Source organism: Salmo salar, chromosome ssa22, assembly GCF_905237065.1.
Source record: "Salmo salar chromosome ssa22, Ssal_v3.1, whole genome shotgun sequence".
In the NCBI taxonomy this organism is placed as follows: Eukaryota; Metazoa; Chordata; class Actinopteri; order Salmoniformes; family Salmonidae; genus Salmo; species Salmo salar.
In genome coordinates, this window is record NC_059463.1 from 44754747 (window position 1) to 44776208 (window position 21462).

The window sequence follows — 21462 nt, forward strand, 5'->3', positions numbered from 1 at the left end:
ATTCACAGTATAACTAAACTCTGTTTTATGGGAAGGAAAAAGGGACAACTGAGGACACAAAAACTCTACAGATGCACGCTGGGACAAAAGTCTGGAAGATTTCCCTCTGGGTTATTTTGTCTGAGCAAAGTCTGTCTTTTTTAGATTGGAAATGTACTTCTGACAGTTAACTAATTAGCTACTTGTGACTCTGAGGCTGTCCTAATATGGACACTGTAGATGTGTCCCTTTTCATTCAACAAGAACCATTAGAATAAACTGGAATCTCTGCTAGATAACATTTTATTACAAAATGGTGACACACTTCACTGTTTGAATGACAGTATACATTCAATATCATTGTCATTTGTACATTATCAAAAGATGGACATTAGCTGAGGTGAAATGTAGGCTACATCCAGCTGACCATGGTCCCACTGTGGAGTTTCACACCAAGTTTCTGTATTACCTCATTGCACATGATCTGAATTGTTGATTCATTTGTAGACATATGTGATCTTAAAAGTTTATCAATAACTGGCTATGAGGGAGATGCATAAAGTCAATTAACTTAATGGATGGTGTCTGGTGGACATCCTAATATGGATGCCATACTTTGGCGCATGGAGAAGGTTGGATTTGTGCATCTTGGCCATTTTTATCACCAAATAAAGAGGTAGAATATCACACTGAGAATAGAACATCCGCTAAGTAATAATTAAGCTTATCATACTTAGCAGGTGTTCACCATAATCAGTCAAATTAAGGTTTCCAACAGTTCCTAATTCGATTTGAATCGGTGTGGATTTCTTATGGGTAAAGTCAAGCAAGCCTGCTCTATGTGCATAATTCGATTGAGAAAGCTTTGTCTAATGTGTGCGTGCGCAAATGTGCTGTGTAGTTGTGTCTGTGTACGAGCAGAGCAGGGAGAGCGAGAGAAAGAGAGACAGACCGACAGACAGAGAGCAGGATAGATAGAGAAAGAGAGACAGATACACAGAGAAAGAGAGGGAGAGAGAGAATGATTCAGCACTTTAAATATTTTGGCCTCATTTAAATCAAACATATTACAATCCTATAACATTTCCCTTGTTTCAAAACTATATTGCACTCTTTCCCAGAATAAATAAGGCGTTTTAAACAACTGCATGTGATGAACGTGCGTGGTTACACTGCCTTGTAAGGCTTTGCTCCTTTTCCATAGTCTGTAAAAGTCCGGCACGCTGTCATTGTGCGTGATAATGATAAGCAGTATAATATCTGAACTCAATAATGGGTACCTCACCGCAAATTGAGCCCAGTGTGTCAATAAGAGCAACTGGTTGCATTACACCTGCTGCTCCGAATACATAGAACTTAGAAGCCTTAATTAACCTTAGTATAAATAATAAACATAGACTTTTCTTATGTAATAAGACACCAATTTACGTCACTTTTCAGCATGGGACAACAACACCACATCTCAAATATCTGATTGAAGCAATACATCATTTTACGCACGAGGTGTTACAAGTGTATTCAATGTAAACCATTGGGGGTGAATGGTGTCATCCTGTCGAGGCTAATATCTGCCTCACAGTCTTCCAAGTCACAAACAGAGTCGGTGGCATTTTCATTGTTGTGAGATAACTGTGATATCCTGTCAAACGTGTCCTCGTGCTCAATGCATTCCACCACGTTGGGGATCATATTGGCGTAGGCATTCACGATTTCTTTGTGGACAAGGGTGTCCTGGTTGTAAGAGACCAGCTCGTTGCTAATGTTCACAGTTTCAACGGGTGTTCTGGAGCAGAAATTACGACAACCCAGCAGACTGGCAAATGCTTTTCTGAACTCTGCGTTAAAAGCGTAAATAATAGGATTCATGGATGAATTAGTCCAGCCGAACCAAACAAAAACGTCAAAAGTTGTCTCGCTCACGCAAGGGAGACCTGCGTCTTTGTCAGTCGGTGGTTTATCACAGAATGGAACTATGCAGTTCAAAATAAAGAAAGGTAACCAACAACACACAAAGACGCCCATAATGATCGATAACGTTTTTAAAACTTTGGTTTCCCTTTTAATAGATGTTTTCAAGGTATTGTGGTGTTGGCACTCGAGTCTGTTGTTGGTCCTGCAACTTGTCGCATGCTCCGCCGCGCGCTCTAGGGAAGCTATCCTCCTGATTTGGATCTGAGCAATCCGATATATTCTCGTGTATGTCACAATCATAATTGCTACGGGTATGTAGAAACTTATTAAAGATGAAGAAATGGCGTATTCTCTGTTGAGGCTAGAGTCACAGTTTTCTTCTACTTCACTCACGGAGGCGTTATGGACTCCAACTGTTTCGTCTTCGCTGGCTTTGTGCCAGTTCAGTTGGACTGGTATGAATGAAATGAGTACAGACAACGTCCACGTGACGCTTATCATAACGAAGGCAACTCGTTGGGTCATTTTTCTCTCGTACCGGAACGGACTTGATATGGCCCAATATCTATCCACGCTGATAATGCAGAGGTTGAGGATGGACGCAGTTGAGCACATGATATCAAAAGCCACCCAGTAATTGCAAAAAGTACCAAACGGCCAATACCCCGCCACCTCGGCCACAGCTTTCCATGGCATCACCAGAACTGCAACGAATAAATCCGACACAGCCAAAGAAACGATGAAAATGTTGGTCACTTTACTTCGCAAGTGCCGAATTCGGAGTACTGCGGAGCACACCATAATGTTTCCCAGTAGTGTCCACAGGATGAGCAGGGAGAGCAAACAGCCCGTCACTGTCCGGATGACCAATTCCTTTCCACCGTTGGATGTTGCCTCCGATTCGGTCGAGTTCCACATAATCTCCCCAAGAGGTAACGGGACGGAGTGGCTCTCGTGCACTGAGAGGTATTTCGCGGGGTTCTCCATGTGTCCTCCTCTCAAGTGGAAAGCCAGTCCATGGCTTCATGCGCGTCTGGGGACGCAGTAGAAACCAACTCACGGGGCTCTGTCGTCTCCTCAACTGCCATTCTATTTGAAATAATATACAAACGAAAGATTTGAGATTGCTTAGTGAATTTGCAACAAATGTGTTGCGTCAAAGCTGAGCAGAACTGGGCGTTCGGTGCGCGAAATCCCAAAAATGTAAGCGCGTCGCTCATTGGCGACGGGATGTTATTACCTCTCGTGTCGTCTGACTTCCCTGGCCAAAGTAAGGCAGCCGCACTGAAACTGTTGGTCGGAGATATTTTGAGTTCGTGAGTGTTTTGAGAAGGGAGGGAGTCCCCTGAGCCAACGCGCACACACGCACTTGTACCCACACACATACATCGGTTGTGGAAACACGCACTTGCACCCCATCACAGTGATGTGAAAAAAAATTCATGAGTTAAATTACAAACTATAACCTCATTCAAGGATGGAGGATCTACTTGTCTTGGTAGAAAGCTAACAATGAGCATTCTATTTGATTTATAGTTTGCACCCTCATAGCCTACTCCAGTTGTGGGCTTCTATTCTATATTCACAGGTCCTTCAAAAGCAACAATTTAATTAGCAAACATTAAGCCTGATTGCATTTTTTTATTAATGTTTTATATAATCTACACTTTTCTATAAACAGTGAACAAATTATAGAGCATTTTATTGCTTTGGGGGAAATGAATCACTACTGTATATCAAGTGGTGCTGTCCGTGGTGCTGAAATTGCGCTCGGAACAACTCTCCCTCAGGAATGCGAATTTTATACACGACACTATGTTTGAGAATGAAGTCTTCTTTTGTGAATGAAATTATACTGTTAATAGACGTTTTCTGTGTTAAAATAAATATTGCACGTGAGGAAGTTTTGCATTTATAAAGGTCATCACTAGCCTACGTTGTGAGCAATTGAGCAAGCTCTCAAATTATGTACGCGTTTGGAATGAGCGAGATGGTTTCAGTTAAATTTCAATTTCAGGTTTCTGCAGACTGCAGCAGGTAGGCCAGACTAACATCCTAAGTGAGTCACTCTCACAATCTTTACGTGTAAGTATAGACACAATAACAAAATTCACTTTAACATCTGCATGGGCAGTATATCCTCTTGGCAGTTTTCGGGCATTTAAACGTCACATTTATTTTTAGATGCGTCGACAACATGCCTGTCAAATCGTTTTGACGCACCATCAAAATAATCTCTGTGTCCTGCCAAATTCAATCGAGTACAATCTAGGCTATGTTATGTTATGTTAAATTCTGACAGTATTTACTTATTTTATTCATGAAATATCGTGTCTATGGTCATCTTTCTTTTTGACTGACTAACACCTTCCCTGAATAGTGAGTAAGCGTTTATATAGCCTATATACAAATGCCTTTGTTAGACCCTATCCTCTTCCTGTAGGCATACAAAGTCATAAGTGACAAAAATGTATACAAATTGTAAATGAAAATGTATATTATTTATAACAGGCTAGCACATGCGAATAGTCTAATATATAGCATGTGCAAATAGTCTAATATAAAGCATGAAATACATTTAGATAATACCCTGCATTTGAAATTGATCGACGTTATAATTCCGATAATTAATAGGCTATATGCGTATCATTTGTAAAATATTTAGACAATATAGTCACAAACGGTTTGGAATAATTTGGGAATTCCATTTCAACAAACGATGGGACTAGGCTAAATGACAAAAATGCGTTAAGTTTACTTTGGCTGACCTTTATTGAAGAGTTGAATATAGCAAGCTCTGAATTGGGCAACAACCTTTGCAACGTATCTCATTCTGATGGGGTTTTTATGCACTAACGCATAGTCTACTAGAAAGGTAACATTTGTCGCCACCAGGTGGCCATTGTGGCGAGCTAACGCATCAAGACGGTATTTCAGCAACTACAGTTAAGGAATGGTAAGCAAATTCAAATAATTAGCAGGATAAACTGAGACTGGGGGTGAGAGCTGTATATTGTCTGACTTCTAGACAAATTGATTCTTCTTGTCAAAAATATGGTTTCAACTATAGGCACTTGTGGTGAAAGAAGATGATTTGAACTATGATATAGGCCTCCGCTCTTCTGATGAAGGTCCAGAGTGAAGTTATGAACTTTCTGCTATCGAATGAGAGAGACCAGGAGCCCCTACAAACAGTGGGCATACATCTATAATGTGTTTTATGTGAGCAATGTTTTCACTGTTTATGTGAGTCACGTCTTCAACTTCATTGAAGATAATAGCCCTAATAGCCCTTGAAAATTAAATACAGAAATAGCTCATTTACACAAGTATTCACACCCCTGAGTCAATGCATGTTAGAATCACCTTTGGCATGATTTACAGCTGTGAGTTGTACAATACTTACTGGATTGTACAATACTTGCCCATTATTATTTTCAAAATACTTCAAGCTCTGTCAAATTGGTTGTTGATCATTGCTAGACAACCATTTTTAAGTATTTTCATAGATTTTCAATACGATTTAAATCAACACTTTTACTAGGCCACTTAGGAACATTCAATGTCATCTTGGTAAGCAACTCCAGTGTATATGGCCTTATATTTTATATTATTGTATTACTGAAAGGTGAATTCATCTCCCAGTGTCTGGTGGAAAGCAGACTGAACCAGGTATTCCTCTAGGATTTTGCCTGTGCTTAGCGCCATTGTTTTATTGTTTATCCTGAAAAACTCCCCAGTCCTTACCGATTACAAGCATACCCATAACATGATGCAGCCACCACTATGCCTGAAAATATGGTAGAGTAGTACTCAGTAATGTGTTGTATTGGATTTGCCCCAAACATATTCAGGACAAAATATGAATTGATTTGCCACATTTTTTCCCAGTATTACTTTAGTGCCTTGTTGCAAACAGGATGCATGCTTAGGAATATATTTACTCTTCCTTCTTTTCACTCTGTCAATTAGGTTTGTATTGTGGAGTAACTACAATTTGTTTTGATTTATCATCAGTTTTTTCCTATCACAGTCATTACACTCTGTAACTGTTTTAAAGTCACCAATGGCCTCATGGTGAAATCCTTCCTCTCCGGCAACTGAGTTAGGAAGGACTCCTGTATCTTTGTAGTGACTGGGTGTATTGAGTCACCATCCAAAGTGTATTTAACAACTTCACCATGCTCAAAGGGATATTCAATATCTTATTTTTTATTTTCTGAGTTACAGCCTTCCCTGTAGCTCAGTTGGTAGAGCATGGTGTTTGCAACGCCAGGGTTGTGGGTTCGATTCCCACGGGGGGCCAGCAAAAAAAAATGTATGAAATGTATGCATTCACTACTGTAAGTCGCTCTGGATAAGAGCGTCTGCTAAATGACTAAAATGTAAATGTAAATATACCAATAGGTGCCCTTCTTTGCGAGGCATTGGAAAACCTCCCTGGTCTTTATGGTTGAACTTGTGTTTGAAATTCACTGCTCAAATGAGGGACCTTACAGATGATTGTATGTATGTGTGGGGTACAGATACAAGGTAGTCATTACAAAATTATGTTGAACACTATTAAACACCATGCAACTTGTTAAGCACATTTTTACTCCTTAACTTATTTAGACTTGCCATAACATAGGGGTTGAATAATTATTCACTCAAGACATTTCAGATTTTCATTTTTTATTAATTAGTAAAAATGTCAAAAAACATAATTCCACTTGACATTGTTTTAAACTCAGGCTGTAACACAACAAAGTGTGCCAAAAGTCAAGATGTGTGAATACTTTGAAGGCACTGTATAATTATGTTCTGACCCCCTGACCATCCGCTTAAGAAAATATATTGTGCCGCGGCTGAATAAACAATGATTGACCCCTGACCTACAGTATGAATTTAATTTAACTTAAAATATTTGTCATAATTTCACAATCATTATCAGAGAGGCTATGTAGGCTACAGTAGCTTTAATCTAGTACATACAGAGGATGTAGTATTGGTGCAGGTTTACCAATATGCATTGACCACAGATTGGCACATACAACTGAGAACAATGTACAGTAGTTACCACCAATGTAGAACTCTGTTTTTTGATATTCCACCACAGCCTCAATATGTTGTTCTACATTTAACTATGCAGTAGCGCTACATTTGAATAATTCCTCACAACATCAATCAACAACTTCACAGGATATAATTATTTTCAATGCTCACTTTTCAAAACGACAATCAATCAAGATAAATGGTTCAGTTTCAGAATTGTTTCAGTTTGAACAAACATATTTGCTTTTTGGAAAATTAATGCCAGTCAATGCTGTATATAGTGTACATCTGTGCAAATATTGTATTGTTTCCCTTTTCAATAACATAACAGGCCCATCCTTCAGCTGTTTACCAAAAAAGTGGTGTCTGCTTTGTGTGAATGCAGCAAATAGGCTGGTTCCACCAGGCTAAGCTTAATATGGGTCCAGGGGAAGAATCAGTGTGGATTGGGGGAAGCTCCACATACACCACGCCGTTTGTTTTTTTAGTCAAATATTGTTCCATAATTGAAATTGTTAAATCTATTTTATAAAACCACGTCTGTATTTTTTAGGTACATTAGTATAAAATCTAAAAGGAAAGTATTGCCAACAGTCCAATGGATGTTTACGAGACATTCTGAGAACTACAGTCCAATGAACGTTTGCGAGAGATTGTGAGAACTACAGTCCAATACTACACAGAAGAGCATTCAAAGTCTAGTGCTGGCTTACTGTATACTACAGTACATGTAGGACTCTAGACTGTCACCAGCCAAGTAGTTCAAGTGTCTGACACAGCAGTGTTTTGAGTTTCCTGTGTTTTCTTCTGACCAATGAGAACATCCTAAAAATGGCAGAACCAAAAAAACGTTAATGGCTTTTCAAATCATAGTACAGTTCTTTAGTGACATTAAATCACCAAAGCGAGAGCTGCTTTGGCTTCTTTATGATGTTGGAGTAGCGTACTGCTGTGAACACAATGGTTGATTTGAAAAATGAATGTGGTATGGCACTTTGCTTGGTATAATCATGTTATGCCCTCATAATGCATTCCCACATAGCCTGGCTTACATCTGTTCTAGATCAAAACATTTAACTATTTACATATGCGTATCGAATAAAACTTGACTTCAACGACACTTGGATAAAAATCAAAAGACAAACCCAAACACTTACGATAGACCTAAATCTAAATGTCATTTTATCTTTTTAGTGCAGTAACACACAACAAGGTGATATCAGACCTGGGTATAAATACTATTTGAAATCTTTCAAATACTTTGCACGTTTAGGGCTAATCCATTGGTTACATTGTGCCTGGCCAGCTCAATCATGCAAAGCTAAAGTATTTGAAAGATTCTGAAATACTAATTGAACCCAAGGTCTCATATCAATGTCATTTGTTGTTTGGACCAGGTGCTATAAAATGCTTCTAAAGATGCATCGCTACAAGGGACATCTTATCTAGTATAAGCCCCCTAAAGTGACAAATGAGTTTCCATGCTTGTTTGGAAGTCAAAGTACATGACAAGACGGCCTCCTGAATGGTTGACCTGTATTGCTATTAATTGCCTATATGGAGCCCTTGGTGACAAGTGTTCTTGTGCATGTTGCCTTGTCTCGTTGGTCCCTCTTCGTCTTGTCACACTCTCTGGAACACTTCGAAGAGGCAGGCCACAGAGTGCATGCGGTAGAAGAGGGTAATCGGCATGGCGAAATTGAGAACTGTGGTCCATGTGGTGAAGCCAAACGTCTCCTCCTCCAGGCCGTTGTCATACTGGGGTCTGCAGCCAAAGGCAGGGAGGATCCAGAGCTGCAGTAAGTAGACACCAAATAAGGTTAAACTTAGCTTGGTATTGTTTTATTTGTGTGGTAAATGCATGTTGTATTTCATAAACTCCTAGCTGCGCAATACATTTCCTAACTGGGACATTGAATGAAAGGTAGATAGTAAAAGTAGCTAGTAGGGTAAGAAATGGGATCTAGCTATACCCTATGACAATAACACCACTGCTGACTATTATCAATAAATAAATCATAATAAATAGTAAGTAAAGAACAGCAAGCTTACTGAGATGTTGCACATGAAAAGGAAGACGGCGATGTTCTTTAGGATCTGACTCTTCTTGCTCGGGGTCACCTCCACGTTGTTCTCCACCTGACGGGGCACTTCCAAATGTTTCTGTGGGCACCCATTCACCTGTCCACTCTCCTGCACATTCTCCAGCGTGACGCAGCCGTTGTCCGGGTTCTCGTACGCCTGGTTGATGATTCCGTTGTAGGGTGGAGACAAGGAGGAGGTCACGGAGAATATCTCTGGCGCAGGTCCCGCCACCTCAGCGTCCTCCCTCTCACCGTCCTCCCGCTGGCGGTAGAGGGACTCAATGATGAACAGGTTCTGGATGTACTTCTCCAGGATGCTGAGCAGCGAGTATATCAGGTTGGTCCAGCGGTAGCTCGGGCTGCTGCGTGAGGCTGACACAGCCACCACGCTGCACCAGGAAATGAACCAGGAGCCCACCGACGAACCGAACAGGAGCTCGGTGTCCAGCTTCCGCGAGGGGTTCTTGGTGGTGTCCATGGGCATGGGGTCGGCACGGTAGATGAGCAGACCCGTGACCCCGGCCGAGCACATGAGCACCAGCATGACGATGCCGTAGTAGTAGAAAATTGCAATGGTTGACTCCCGGATGTCCAGCGATTCTTCCACGTGGATGATGTAGACCACCAGTACGCCGATGGTGCTGGCCAGGGCGGCGAGACCCAGGATGGGGCCGACTACCAGCCCCTGGGTCTTGGTAGCTAGCCTTTTCCGGTTGTGCTGGAGGTCAAGGGTGCGCCCTATGTTCTTCCACATGACGAAGAGCATTACCGAGACAAAGATGTGGTATTCGATGTTGAAGGGATAAAGGTAGTAGAGGCCGTTGACGAACACGGAGCAGGCACTGATAGTGCAATTACAATGAGGTTCCATATCCACTGAAACACACATTAAAAAACTAAATATTGCGTCAATTTCAAGCCCAGTGCAATCCCACTTCTGCCACCATATGTAACTTTATGTACTTTACAAAACAGTGACCTCCAATTTGTGTATACAAGTATACTACACAGAGATTATAAACTCTCAAGTTATTCAAATATTTATGGCAATAATGTTTATTTCAATGTTTTTTGCATGAGGCCAGTTGTTTTCTTTGGGTCTTATGTAACAGAATGAATCAATCCTTTGCCATCAGTCTAAAGCAACAAGGGTGGTAGGAAGGGAATTTAGAGTCTAGTTATTTACCAAATGAACTGACCTTGTGCTGTTTGGGCCTCACAGCTCAATGTCCTAGTCATTTCAGCTATGAAAATCTTCATGTAGCAGTGGGTGGTGTGATCAATATCACCACAAACTGCTCTTCACACGTGTGATGAGAATATCAGATTGGTGGATCAAGTGTATCAACCAACTTTCTCAACACCAATATACACAATTCAGCACAATGGACTAAAATGACTTTGTTTTTCCTCAAAATAATGCTTTCCATGTACTTGTTGAAGCCCTACCATTTCCTAGTGATGCCCTCTAAAGACAGCTTCTTAACTCAACCCTGTACCTCTACCTACTGTACTCACTACCCCCACTCCTCCCAAAAAGGTACCACTACGGTGGTGCTCCATAGGGAACACAGTCAGCCTCACAATCAGACTGATGTGAAGGGGCCAGTGGAGCAGCCCTGGCTTAAGATGTATCAGTCACTGCAATTGCAACGCCCTTGGGAGCAGCCTGGCCTGGGACAATGGCGTCTGAGGTAACGCGAGCTGGGGGGGGGGCGGATGTTGGGGGCCAGCAACTGTGCGTGTGTCGTGAAACCTAAAAGTGTAGACTTTCAATACAAACAAGACCTGCTGGACTGCCTAATCCATCCCCTCCCCTTCAACCCCCCATCTTTCATCCAATTAAGTGAGCTTCTCAAGTGAACTATTGTCCTTTTTTTCAAGCAGCCACTCGACCCTGGTCCCCTTACCCATGGTGAGGTTTTCAAAGCCTAGGGCAGTCAGCCTTGTGTTGTGGTGGTTTAGCAAGTGATTGGCCTCAGACATCACACCGCTGCACCACAGCAGCAGGTTGGTGAAGACTGCATGGATGACACCAAACCTGACGGGAAACATCCATGAATCAAAATAGAAATTGATTGTCACAATAGTCGTTGCTGGTTAGATAAATTATAGGCTGTAGAACAACTTTGTGAGTACAATAGTTATAACAGGATAAATAAACTCGTTTTATTAAACTGAATAATGTACATGAGGATAACCTAAACATACCATAGGTCTGAGAGGCTCGTGACAATCTCAAAATACAGATTTATTATATTTCACAATACCTTTCAAAGGTCTCAAAGGACTTGATGACGTCTTTGATGTGAAACCAAAGGAAATGCACCTAAAACAAAACCCAAATTAACATTTGTACCAAACTAGCACTGACAAGACACTCACTATATCCGTCTAAAAAACCTTTCTGGTGAAGGCTTTCATTTGGACTGTGAAAATGAATCACCAGAATGTGAGAACATATCAAATGACCTTTCAACTGAAGGATTACCTCCGCCTGCACTACGTTTTACTCCAATAACATGAACAATGACTGGATTATTTTGTACAGACAACTGTTTTTCTTGCCTGAGAAACAAAGTGTACATTATTCCACTTAAAGATTAAGCTCTATACATTACCTGCTTAAGTGGTATTTCGATACCTTTACTGAAAGACTTTTGAACAGAGCTGCCAGCTTACCTATAATGTTAACGCTTTACATATTTAAGAAGATGTATAAAAGGGGTTTATACATGGTAAGTAAGTTGTTAATTATTACACTATGTACATTATAATTGAAGGCTCTAATAATAAATTGGTTTAAACTGTGTGCTTGTCATTTAGCGGCTTTCCAAATTCTGAGGTTATGGCTGCACTGTCAATAATAACAGTAATATCAATAAGAGTACATTCATATATAATAAGCACATTATTAAGCAAGCCCCAAAATAACACATTTTTGACTTTGTTATAACTGTTTTACAGATTTCTAAACCATCTATAAATGGAGTAATCCGTTTAGAAATTACAAACCACTTAATAAATCCTTGTAAGTATAGGCCATGCCATAATGAAAAGCCTTAACAAATCAACATAGAATGGGGGTTGTATCTTACCTGTGCTATTGTGTGAGTTGCGTGGATGATGGGGTATACCACTAGAACAGCCGACAGGCATGATCGATAGCCCACAAAATATCCAATATTGAAGACATCCATGATCAACGAGAGGAGCGCAAGAAGAGTTAAACCACCTATAATCAATGAAACATTCGTTGTTAAGAGGCTGCATTGAAACTAAAAAGTATGCAAAAACATCCTTTAATTGCTTTTGATGTCAATTAAATGCTTGCTTGCTTGTTTCGCCTCCAAAGTTGTATAAACCAAAAACAAATATATTTGGAAAAGTCCCATCAGCTACTTGAGAAGCATTTAACTATACAAAACATTGAAAATCCTTTAATACCATATTATTCTTATTGTGGATTGATAACAGCCTCGAGATTTACATTCACAACACCATTTTACACACTGGAAACCTAATCTTCCAAATATGACCGTGCGTCATCTGTACCTTTTATCCAAGAGGTAGTAGCATGCACATCCTTTTCTGCCTGTAAATTACTCTGCATGCCTCTCCTCACGATGTACCACATCATCCATAGAAGCTGGACGATTATGAGGGTTGTGATAAACGACAGCAGGTGCTCTTCCTTCACGGATGCGCCATTGTTCCCAATAACCAGCATCAAGGACACGCCGATCAAAAGTAAATTAGTCCCATACTGGCCGCTCAGAATCTCCGCATTCTTCTGCGGATAGTCCTCTGTCAAACTGACTTTCAATTTGGTGAATATTTCACTTTCTTGCTCTGAGCTGGAGGAACTGTGACAGTCTACCTTATTTAAACACATACTATGAAGGCCACCGTGCTCAGCCATGGCGCCTAAATATGTAACATTCGAGTCCGAAAGGAAGAGCAATGTCAACACTGTGTGCTATAAGTACATTTGTGAAAGGCCAAGTGCTCAACCTGTAGCAATAAGGTGGGGACGCAAATGGCTACGAACTTTGCCAACTGCAAGTTGATTCAGTCCAAAGACGATCTCACTTGTTTCATGTTTTCATTCAGTGTCCAGCTTTACTAACATGGTGTGTTTGACCTATTATTGTCATCCTGGACCATTTAGATGAAATTACTTTATATCACCTTATATAACCGCTTGCTGGGTGAATTCAGAGGAATAGATTGAATTCCAGCCATCGGCGACCCACATCCGTAGTCCAGTTGAACCCGCCATACATGTTTATTTTTTGCGAAATTGGTGAACTAAAAGTGCCAATCATTCACATAATCTACTTGATCATATAATAGCTTTATCTCCAAAAAGCTTATTCTTCCACGGATCCTCGTTTCCATGGTCGTTGCCAACTAGCACTGGTCTCTATCTGGCAGTGTCTACATGCGACTTCTCGCTATCAGAATACGAAGATCGCATAGAAAAGACAAGTCTAGACGTACAAAAGTCCCATTGTGTTCTGAATGTGATCAGATCTGGTTGACCACAGGACGTGGGTGGATAGTATGCGTATTTCTCCTCAGTCTGGACACAATCAGGCTACCGAAAGCGCAAACAGTGCCCGATTTCATCAAAATCTCTGACCCACAAGTCTCCAGAAAACGTGTGCTATGGGAGCGAGAGGCACCTTCCCTTTTATTATGGGACACTCTTTTCACAGTATTTTGACTGGTGGGAGGTACTATATGTCACGGTGGGCGTGGGTTTCAAAGTGCGATACACGTTCACGTTCAACCTATAACCCTCCTTCTGTAGCATGGTTACAAGCCATTACACTCCTTGCCACTCCTGTCATTTGCCAAAAAGTTAGTCCTGGTCATTTACCATGTCTTTGGCAAATGACATGGAGTACGAGTGGAATGAAATTGCTGAACAGGAGACTGCAACCAGGTTTATCTTCCTGTGACCACAAAGCACATTGCATTTTACATGACCTACAGCAAGGTCAAGCAAGTTAATGTTTTGGACTACAAAAAAACGAATGATTTAGAATCATAGAGTTACAGCAAGTCTCAAAGAAATCAGAAGCTGCCTCCACTATTGCAGCACCATTTCAACTTCAATATTTCAACATCATTAAATCACCTATTCTTAGTCTAATACAGTGACATCTAAAAGATACCAAAAACAATTTAGTCCAATCGATGTAAGATAAATGTGGCTGTTCATAGTTCTGATTTCTGTTTATGTGCTTGCTGTAGGTTCATGCAAGTAGAAAAACATGTTGACTCACCCTACTTGTAGTGAAACTTCAATGCCATCCTCTCTCTCATGTCTCAGGTCTATGACTGTCACACTATACACCCTTTTATTTGTTGTTGTCCTAGGCTACATGGCTAAAATGCTTGCTCGCTAGCCTAACTTCCTTTCATGGGCAACGTTAGCTACTTAACATTAGCCTTCTAGATCTACCTACATATTGAACTACCATCCTCTCAGGCCAGTGGCACAATGTATGAATTTATGATTGGATCAGAATCGCCATTATAATCATTGGCCCGTACTGAGAATAAAGTAAAACCACAAGTCCAAATCCCTATCTCCAACCATGGCTAATTTAGGAAAAGCCCATTTTTAGCAAGCTAGCTTACCACCGGAGGACAACACAACGAGATGCAACAATTCAAGTTGTTTTTGTCAATTGTGTATTGCTCTCATGTGATATGATTGGAGGGAAGCAAAATACAAACTGGCTTCTGTTGAGACATTTTTTTGGTGAGTCAGGACCAATGACAGTTGACCTCATTAAGTTTAGCTCTACGCTGGTTGGCTATTATTTTATTCTTTTTTTTTTTTAATCAAGGGAGGCCAAATGCTTGCTGGCTTCCCTTGCATTCACTTCTATGGGCAGCAAAAATGTCACTCTTTTTGACCAGACAGCATCAGATAGATGGCCTACACATACAGAGACAGACAGGCGCCGTTTCGCTCACTCGGCTGCTTTCTCCGGTGAGACATTCAGCTTCTTGTGAATTGAAGGAAAATGATAAAACACAGAAAGGTAAATGGAAAAAACAAAGCCAGAAGAGGACTGGCCACCCCTCAGAGCCTGGTTCCTCTCCATTAGATCTGAAATTGGATTGTGAAACTTGCCAGCCAACCAGAAAAAGCAAGGCATTCTTGAAAGTCAGGACAATCCTTGTCCTGCAGAAACATTATTTTTTATAGTTGAAAATGTTTTGTTGCAAGCAGTAGGCATTTAGAAATAAATGTGAAATGGAGTTCTATAGTTACTCGTGACATCATATGCCCCACGTACATTCGGCAATCGACATTTATATAAAATAAACACCATTACCATATGTCACAATGAAGAAAGTTCGACAAAAGAACAATCCACCCTGTCGAACAGATACAAATGTTGTCGATCTTTAAAAAATGTCTCCTATACCTGTTTCAATTAAACATGTCATAATGATTTGTTTTTGACATTGCTTTTGTCGAATAAATATGGGTCAATAAAAACAATTTTGTCCATAGGCCAATTATAAACAAATAGAATATGACGTTTATCTAAACCGTATAGCTCCACATTGACATGATTGGGTGACGGTATGTGGGGAAGGAAGGTCCTGTATAAACAAAAGCTCACTTCCTTTACAACAGCTCTGCGCTGCTCCGTGAAGGCCAGAAGTATAAATGCCCTGACTTCTGCAGAGGCCATATCACCGTATATGCTGCAAGGCCAATGCAGACGTTGGATTGACCATGTAGCGTATTTTATGGACGCAGCACATATGAGTAACATCCATTACTGTAGTTAGGCTTAGCCAACATGTACTATTATTGCTGCTTTTCAACTAAAAGCCAATCAATGCTTGATCCGTAAATGTGGTCGGAGGCTTCATATGGAGGGTTTGATGCAATTGTGGAGCCTCTGAAGGCATGCAGAGGCCAAATTGAGCTCCATACTATTTCGCCATACACATTTTTTAACAATGTAGAGGGCTCCGAAGAGCTCCTGTGCTATAGAAATTCAACAGTCAACTGACTGGGACTTCAAATAGTCCTATGGCACGTCATGGGAACTGTAACCTACTGTTCAGATAGGTTAAATGATAACTGAAATCTGGACACTGACTGTCGGTCTATATCCTTTCACATAGCCTTAATAATAACTCCTGCAGAATGAAGCATTTCTTGCAGTGCTCTGTTACCACTTCACCAAATCTTTCTCAAACATTACATCTCTCTTCTTTTTATTTTCAACTGTCTATTTAGCAGCTTTTCTCTTGTTGAATTAACCCTGACATTAGCTGTAATTTAAAAAGGAAACGGATCTCCATTGCCATCCCCATGGAGATGTCCTCCGGCTCTTCAGTTATTAGCTCCTGTCCATCCAGGAAGAGTTGGACGTGGTTCTCATTCGCAAAGGGATTCCCCTCTATCCTTATGGTATGGTAGGTGATGGAATTAAAAATATATATTAAAGGTTACTCAAGTCATATTTCAAACCGTAAGTTAACAACTGAGCACACCTTACACTGTATAACGACTAACTTTGTACTGTCGTGTGACATTCAGCCCACTTGGATCATCTTTGAGGTAGGGGAGGGGGAAAATGGCTGCAGTGACTTTGAGAACTTCAATTGGAGGTTGTGAAATAAAAAGGCTGGATTAGAATCAATAGAATTAGAACGGCTGCATGCTGTAAAGGGTACATGATAAATGTAATGGCGGAATTTTAGGACCGTACATAACTAGAGATGGTCTTGTTATGCTGTTGGAAATGTGATGGTTTAACAATGTGAGAAGAATATACCCAAGCCAGCACATCATGATCTGGGGAGGCACAATGGTGTAAAAAGGTGACTAGTGTGAGAATTAATGTAAGTCGGAAAATGTAACAATTCTTACATATCCCTTCCCCATCTGGTCTCTCAACGAGGAGTACTTTTGAATGAGTGCCGTGCACACATCCATGTATTGCCGGGTAGTGTGATACCTAAAGCAAAAGAGAAACATACAAAATTACTAACAATTCTGTTTGTAACACAAATTACATTGATTGATGGCATTGATTATCATCAAGTAAAAGTTGAGTATGTGCTATGCTATCAGTTGCAGTGATTATGACAAGACAGTATGGAGAGAGATGGAGGACAGAGACAGAACACATAATCACACTGTAAATACATCCATTGAGCATTCAGTTACAATTGGAAAATAAAGAAATAACACATTATAATCACACTGCAAATACATCCAAAGACTTTATATAGAGGCTAACCTGTTTGTAGATCCACAGCTTTAAACATTGTCTTGCTTTGGTCTGAAATACTGAGGACAGAACAGGCTGCCCCAATACATAAATTAGACAAATTCAACATGAGTAGTTGATATAAAATGTAACATTATCACGGCTGTCGTATGAAAGAGACCAAGGCGCAGCGTGCGTATCGTTCCACATCTTTATTTCTATGTGAAACTATGCAAGACAGACAATAAACTATAAACAAAAACAACAAACTGTGACGAAGCGGTGCTACATGCATAAACTCAAAATAATCTCCCACAAACACTAGTGGGAAAAACAACAACTTAAATATGATCCCCAATTAGAGACAACGATGACCAGCTGCCTCTAATTGGGAATCAGACAAAAAAAACATAGAAAAAAGAACCTAGAACACAACATAGAAAATTTAAACTAGACAAAAACCGCAACATAGAAAAAAGAAACTAGAATCAAACATATAAATAAATAAACTAGACAAAACCCCCCAGTCACACCCTGACCTACTCTACCATAGAAAAATACAATCTCTCTATGGTTAGGACGTGACAAACATCTATAAAAAAAAATGTTTTTGTCAAGTTTTAACAACCTAGATTGGGTCATCTCTCTTTCTATCTGTCCCACTGGGCACATACAGTATGTCAATTCAACATATATTCCACATTGGTTCAACAATGTTGATTCAACCAGAGTGTGTGGGCTGAGTGTGTGTATTGTGTGTGTGTCATACCTGTTTGTGGAGGCTGAGTTTCTCACAGCACCCACACTCTCTACAACTTAACTGGACAGGCCCATGATAAGACAGGTCTTAAAGAGAGGAGGCTGGAAGGAGATGGCGAGAGACTGTATCATGGGTTTAAATGAGGACATACTATACGTTACAGTAACTTTAACTAGCTAGCGTTAGCTAAATCATAGCAACAATTATACAACAATTATCAGCTAACATTACAGGCTATGTAACTTGGCTAGCAGATGAAAAACGAAGACTACATTACATGATTTATATAAATAAACTCAGCAACAAAAAAAAGTCCCTTTTTCAGGACTCTGTCTTTCAAAGATAATTCGTAAAAATCCAAATAACTTCACAGATCTTCATTGTAAAGGGTTTAAACACTGTTTCCCAAGCTTGTTCAATGAAACATAAACAATTCATGAACATGCACATGTGGAACAGTCGTTAAGACACTAACAGCTTACAAACGGTAGGCAATTAAGGTCAGTTATGAAAACTTAGGACACTAAAGAGTCCTTTCTAATGACTCTGAAAAACACCAAAAGAAAGATGCCCAGGGTCCCTGCTCATCTGCGTGAACGTTCCTTAGGCATGCTGCAAGGAGGCATGAGGACTGCAGATGTGGCCAGGACAATAAATTGCAATGTCCGTACTGTGAGACGCCTAAGACAGCGCTACAGGGAGACAGGACGCCGAGGCCTGTACACTGGAGCGGGATCGATTTGGAGGTGGAGGGTCCGTCATGGTCTGGGGCGATATGTCACGGCATCATTGGACTGAGTTTGTTGTCATTGCAGGCAACCTCAACGCTGTGCGTTACAGGGAAGTCATCCTCCCCCCTCATGTGGTACCCTTCCTGCAGGCTCATCCTGACATGACCCTCCAGCATGACAATGCCACCAGCCATACTGCTCATTCTGTGCATGAATTCCTGCAAGACAGGAATGTCAGTTTTCTGCCATGGCCATCTCAATCCCATTGAGAACGTCTGGAACGTATAGGATCAGAGGGTGAGGGCTAGGGCCATTCCCCCCAGAAATGTCTGGGAACTTGCAGGTGCCTTGGTGGAAGAGCACTCACAGCAAGAACTGGCAAATCTGGTACAGTCCATGAGGAGATGCACTGCAGTACTTAATGCAGCTGGTGGCCACACCAGATACTGACTGTTACTTTTGATTTTGACCCCCCCCCTTTGTTCAGGGACACATTATTCCATTTCTGTTAGTCACATGTCTGTGGAACTTGTTCAGTTTATGTCTCAGTTGTTGAATCTTGTTACGTTCATATAAATATTTACACGTTAAGTTTGCTGAAAATAAATGCAGTTGACATTGAGAGGACGTTTATTTTTTGCTGAGTTTATACATCAACAACCAATTAGTAGACAATTAGTAGGCAATGCCTACTCACAATTGGTCAAAATCACAATGCACATAATTGGAAACACTGATCTTCCTCTATCTTTTTATTACAAAACATAGAAAGACACCATTTTCACATACAGTATGTTGATGTTGGTGTGGTGCTGGAGATGATGAATATGAAGTTGAAAAATGGTGCAGTTTCCCTTTAAAGGTTCCTTTTTTAACCTTATATTATCCTCTCTGGGGTGTGGGACGCTAGCGTCCCACCCGCGGGACACACTATTCAACAGCCAGTGAAATAGCAGGGCGGCAAATTCAAAACAACAAAAATCTCATAATTCAAATTTCTCAAACATACAACTATTATATCCGATTTTAAAGATACACTTCTCGTTAATCCAACCACATTGTCCGATTTCAAAAAGGCTTTACGGCGAAAGAATAACATTAGATTATGTTAGGACAGCGCCAAGACAAGAAAAACCACAGAGCCATTTTCCAAGCAAGGAGAGGCGTCAAAAAACCAGAAATACAGCTAAAATTAATCACTAACCTTTGACGATCTTCATCAGATGACACTCCCAGGACTCAATGTTACACAATACATGTATGTTTTGTTCGATAAAGTTCATATTTATATCCAAAAACCCCATTTTACATTGGCGTGTGATGTTCAGAAAATGTTTTGCCTCCAAAACCTCCGGTGAATGAGCATGTCAATTTACAAAAATACTCATCATAAATGTTGATAAAATTTACAACAGTTATTGAAAGAATTATAGATACACTTCTCCTTAATGCAACCGCTGTCAGATTTCAAAATAGCTTAATGGCGAAAGCACATTGTTCAATATTCTGAGTACAGAGCTCAGCCATCAAAGCAAGCTATACAGTTACCTGCCAAGTTCTGGAGTCAACAAAACTCTTAAATAGTATTATAACTCTTCACTTACTTTTGCTGATCTTCGTCGGAATGCACTCCCAGGACTCCCACTTCCACAATAAATGTTTGTTTGGTTTGATAAACTCCATATTTATGTCCAAATACCTCCGTTTTGTTCGCGCGTTCAGATCACTATTCCAAAGGCACAATGCGCGAGTGCAAAACCATCGACGAAAAGTCAAAAAGTTCCATTACCGTTCGTAGAAACATGTCGAACGATGTTTACAATCAATCCTTAGGGTCTTCTTATCATAAATATTCGATAATATTCCCACCGGACAATAGCGTATTCATTACAGACGAAAAAGAAGGAACGTGCGCCTGCATAGTAAGCAACTCATTTGCCTCAGGCAGTCCACTTGTTGAGTCAGCTCTTATTCTCTCCCCAGTAACAGTACAAGCATGAAACAAGGTTCTAAAGACTGTTGACATCTAGTGGAAGCCTTAGGAAGTGCAAAATTAACCCTAAGTTACTGTATACTGTATAGGCAATCACTTGAAAAACTACAAACCTCAGATTTCCACACTTCCTGGTTGGATTTTTCTCAGGTTTTTCTGCCTGCCATATGAGTTCTGGTATACTCACAGACATCATTCAAACAGTTTTAGAAACTCAATCCAAATCTACTAATAATATGCATATCCTACCTTCTGAGCCTGAGTAGCAGGCAGTTTACTACGGGCACGCCTTTCATCCAGACGTCAAAATACTGAAGTTATCCTAAAGGATCTTCAAGGAACCTTTTCTTTTTAGAGTGTACAGTTAGGCCCTAAAATGTAGGCTTATACACTAATGCCAGATAGCCTAAAATAATGAAAGCAAAACCTCAATGTAGCCTATAGATATAAATTGCAAAATAATTATACATTTATGGATTTTCACTAACGCACGCTGAAATCTACGACCACCGTGATGTATAGCAACGCCCACCGGATAAAATGGCATAAAAAGAGTGTCCTAAGTGTCCTTTTTCATTATAACGTTGGGGGAAAGACGTTCCTAGCGAGTGAGGAACATGTTTGCTGCAAAAGCGGTGCGTGAGTTAAATCCCTGGGGAAGCCAAGCCAGGAAAAAAAGCCATATTACAATTTATGTGTTGTGATAATT

The 21462-nt window shown here is 40.4% G+C and overlaps 2 protein-coding genes across 4 annotated transcripts; both read right to left on the minus strand.

Annotated features, from left to right (window-relative positions):
- Nucleotides 1-264: 264 nt before the first annotated feature.
- Nucleotides 265-3151, minus strand: LOC106583411 (D(1B) dopamine receptor-like). The gene has a single exon (XM_045705593.1). It carries the CDS (start codon nucleotides 2875-2877, stop codon nucleotides 1498-1500), a length of 1380 nt encoding a protein of 459 aa, XP_045561549.1. The 5' UTR covers nucleotides 2878-3151; the 3' UTR covers nucleotides 265-1497.
- Nucleotides 3152-6556: 3405 nt separating this feature from the next.
- LOC106583410 (proton channel OTOP1) lies at nucleotides 6557-18515 on the minus strand. 3 transcript variants are annotated; one of them, XM_045705592.1, is made up of 9 exons: nucleotides 18039-18515; nucleotides 17300-17365; nucleotides 16927-17014; nucleotides 12564-16458; nucleotides 12107-12243; nucleotides 11279-11337; nucleotides 10919-11049; nucleotides 8977-9884; nucleotides 6557-8718 (listed from the first exon to the last, which is right to left on the minus strand). In XM_045705592.1, exons 4-9 carry the CDS (start codon nucleotides 12928-12930, stop codon nucleotides 8548-8550), a joined length of 1773 nt encoding a protein of 590 aa, XP_045561548.1. In that variant the 5' UTR covers nucleotides 12931-16458; nucleotides 16927-17014; nucleotides 17300-17365; nucleotides 18039-18515; the 3' UTR covers nucleotides 6557-8547. The 3 variants fall into 3 exon arrangements, with proteins under 3 accessions (XP_045561548.1, XP_014023013.1, XP_045561547.1); XM_014167538.2 differs by lacking the exon at nucleotides 18039-18515 and having other exon boundaries at nucleotides 12564-16453; nucleotides 17300-17668; XM_045705591.1 differs by lacking the exon at nucleotides 18039-18515 and having other exon boundaries at nucleotides 17300-17668.
- Between the last annotated feature and the right edge of the window lie 2947 nt (nucleotides 18516-21462).

Bases quoted from the DNA above. Each gene is read 5' to 3' on its own strand.
- LOC106583411 (XM_045705593.1), bottom strand. From the start codon at position 2,877: ATGGAGAACCCCGCGAAATACCTCTCAGTGCACGAGAGCCACTCCGTC.
- LOC106583410 (XM_045705592.1), bottom strand. From the start codon at position 12,930: ATGGCTGAGCACGGTGGCCTTCATAGTATGTGTTTAAATAAGGTAGAC. The intron at 12,244-12,563 runs GTACAGATGACG...CATTGATTATAG, and splicing joins TACTACCTCTTGGATAAAAG to GTGGTTTAACTCTTCTTGCG. The intron at 11,338-12,106 runs GTAAGATACAAC...GTTTTGTTTTAG, and splicing joins CAACTCACACAATAGCACAG to GTGCATTTCCTTTGGTTTCA.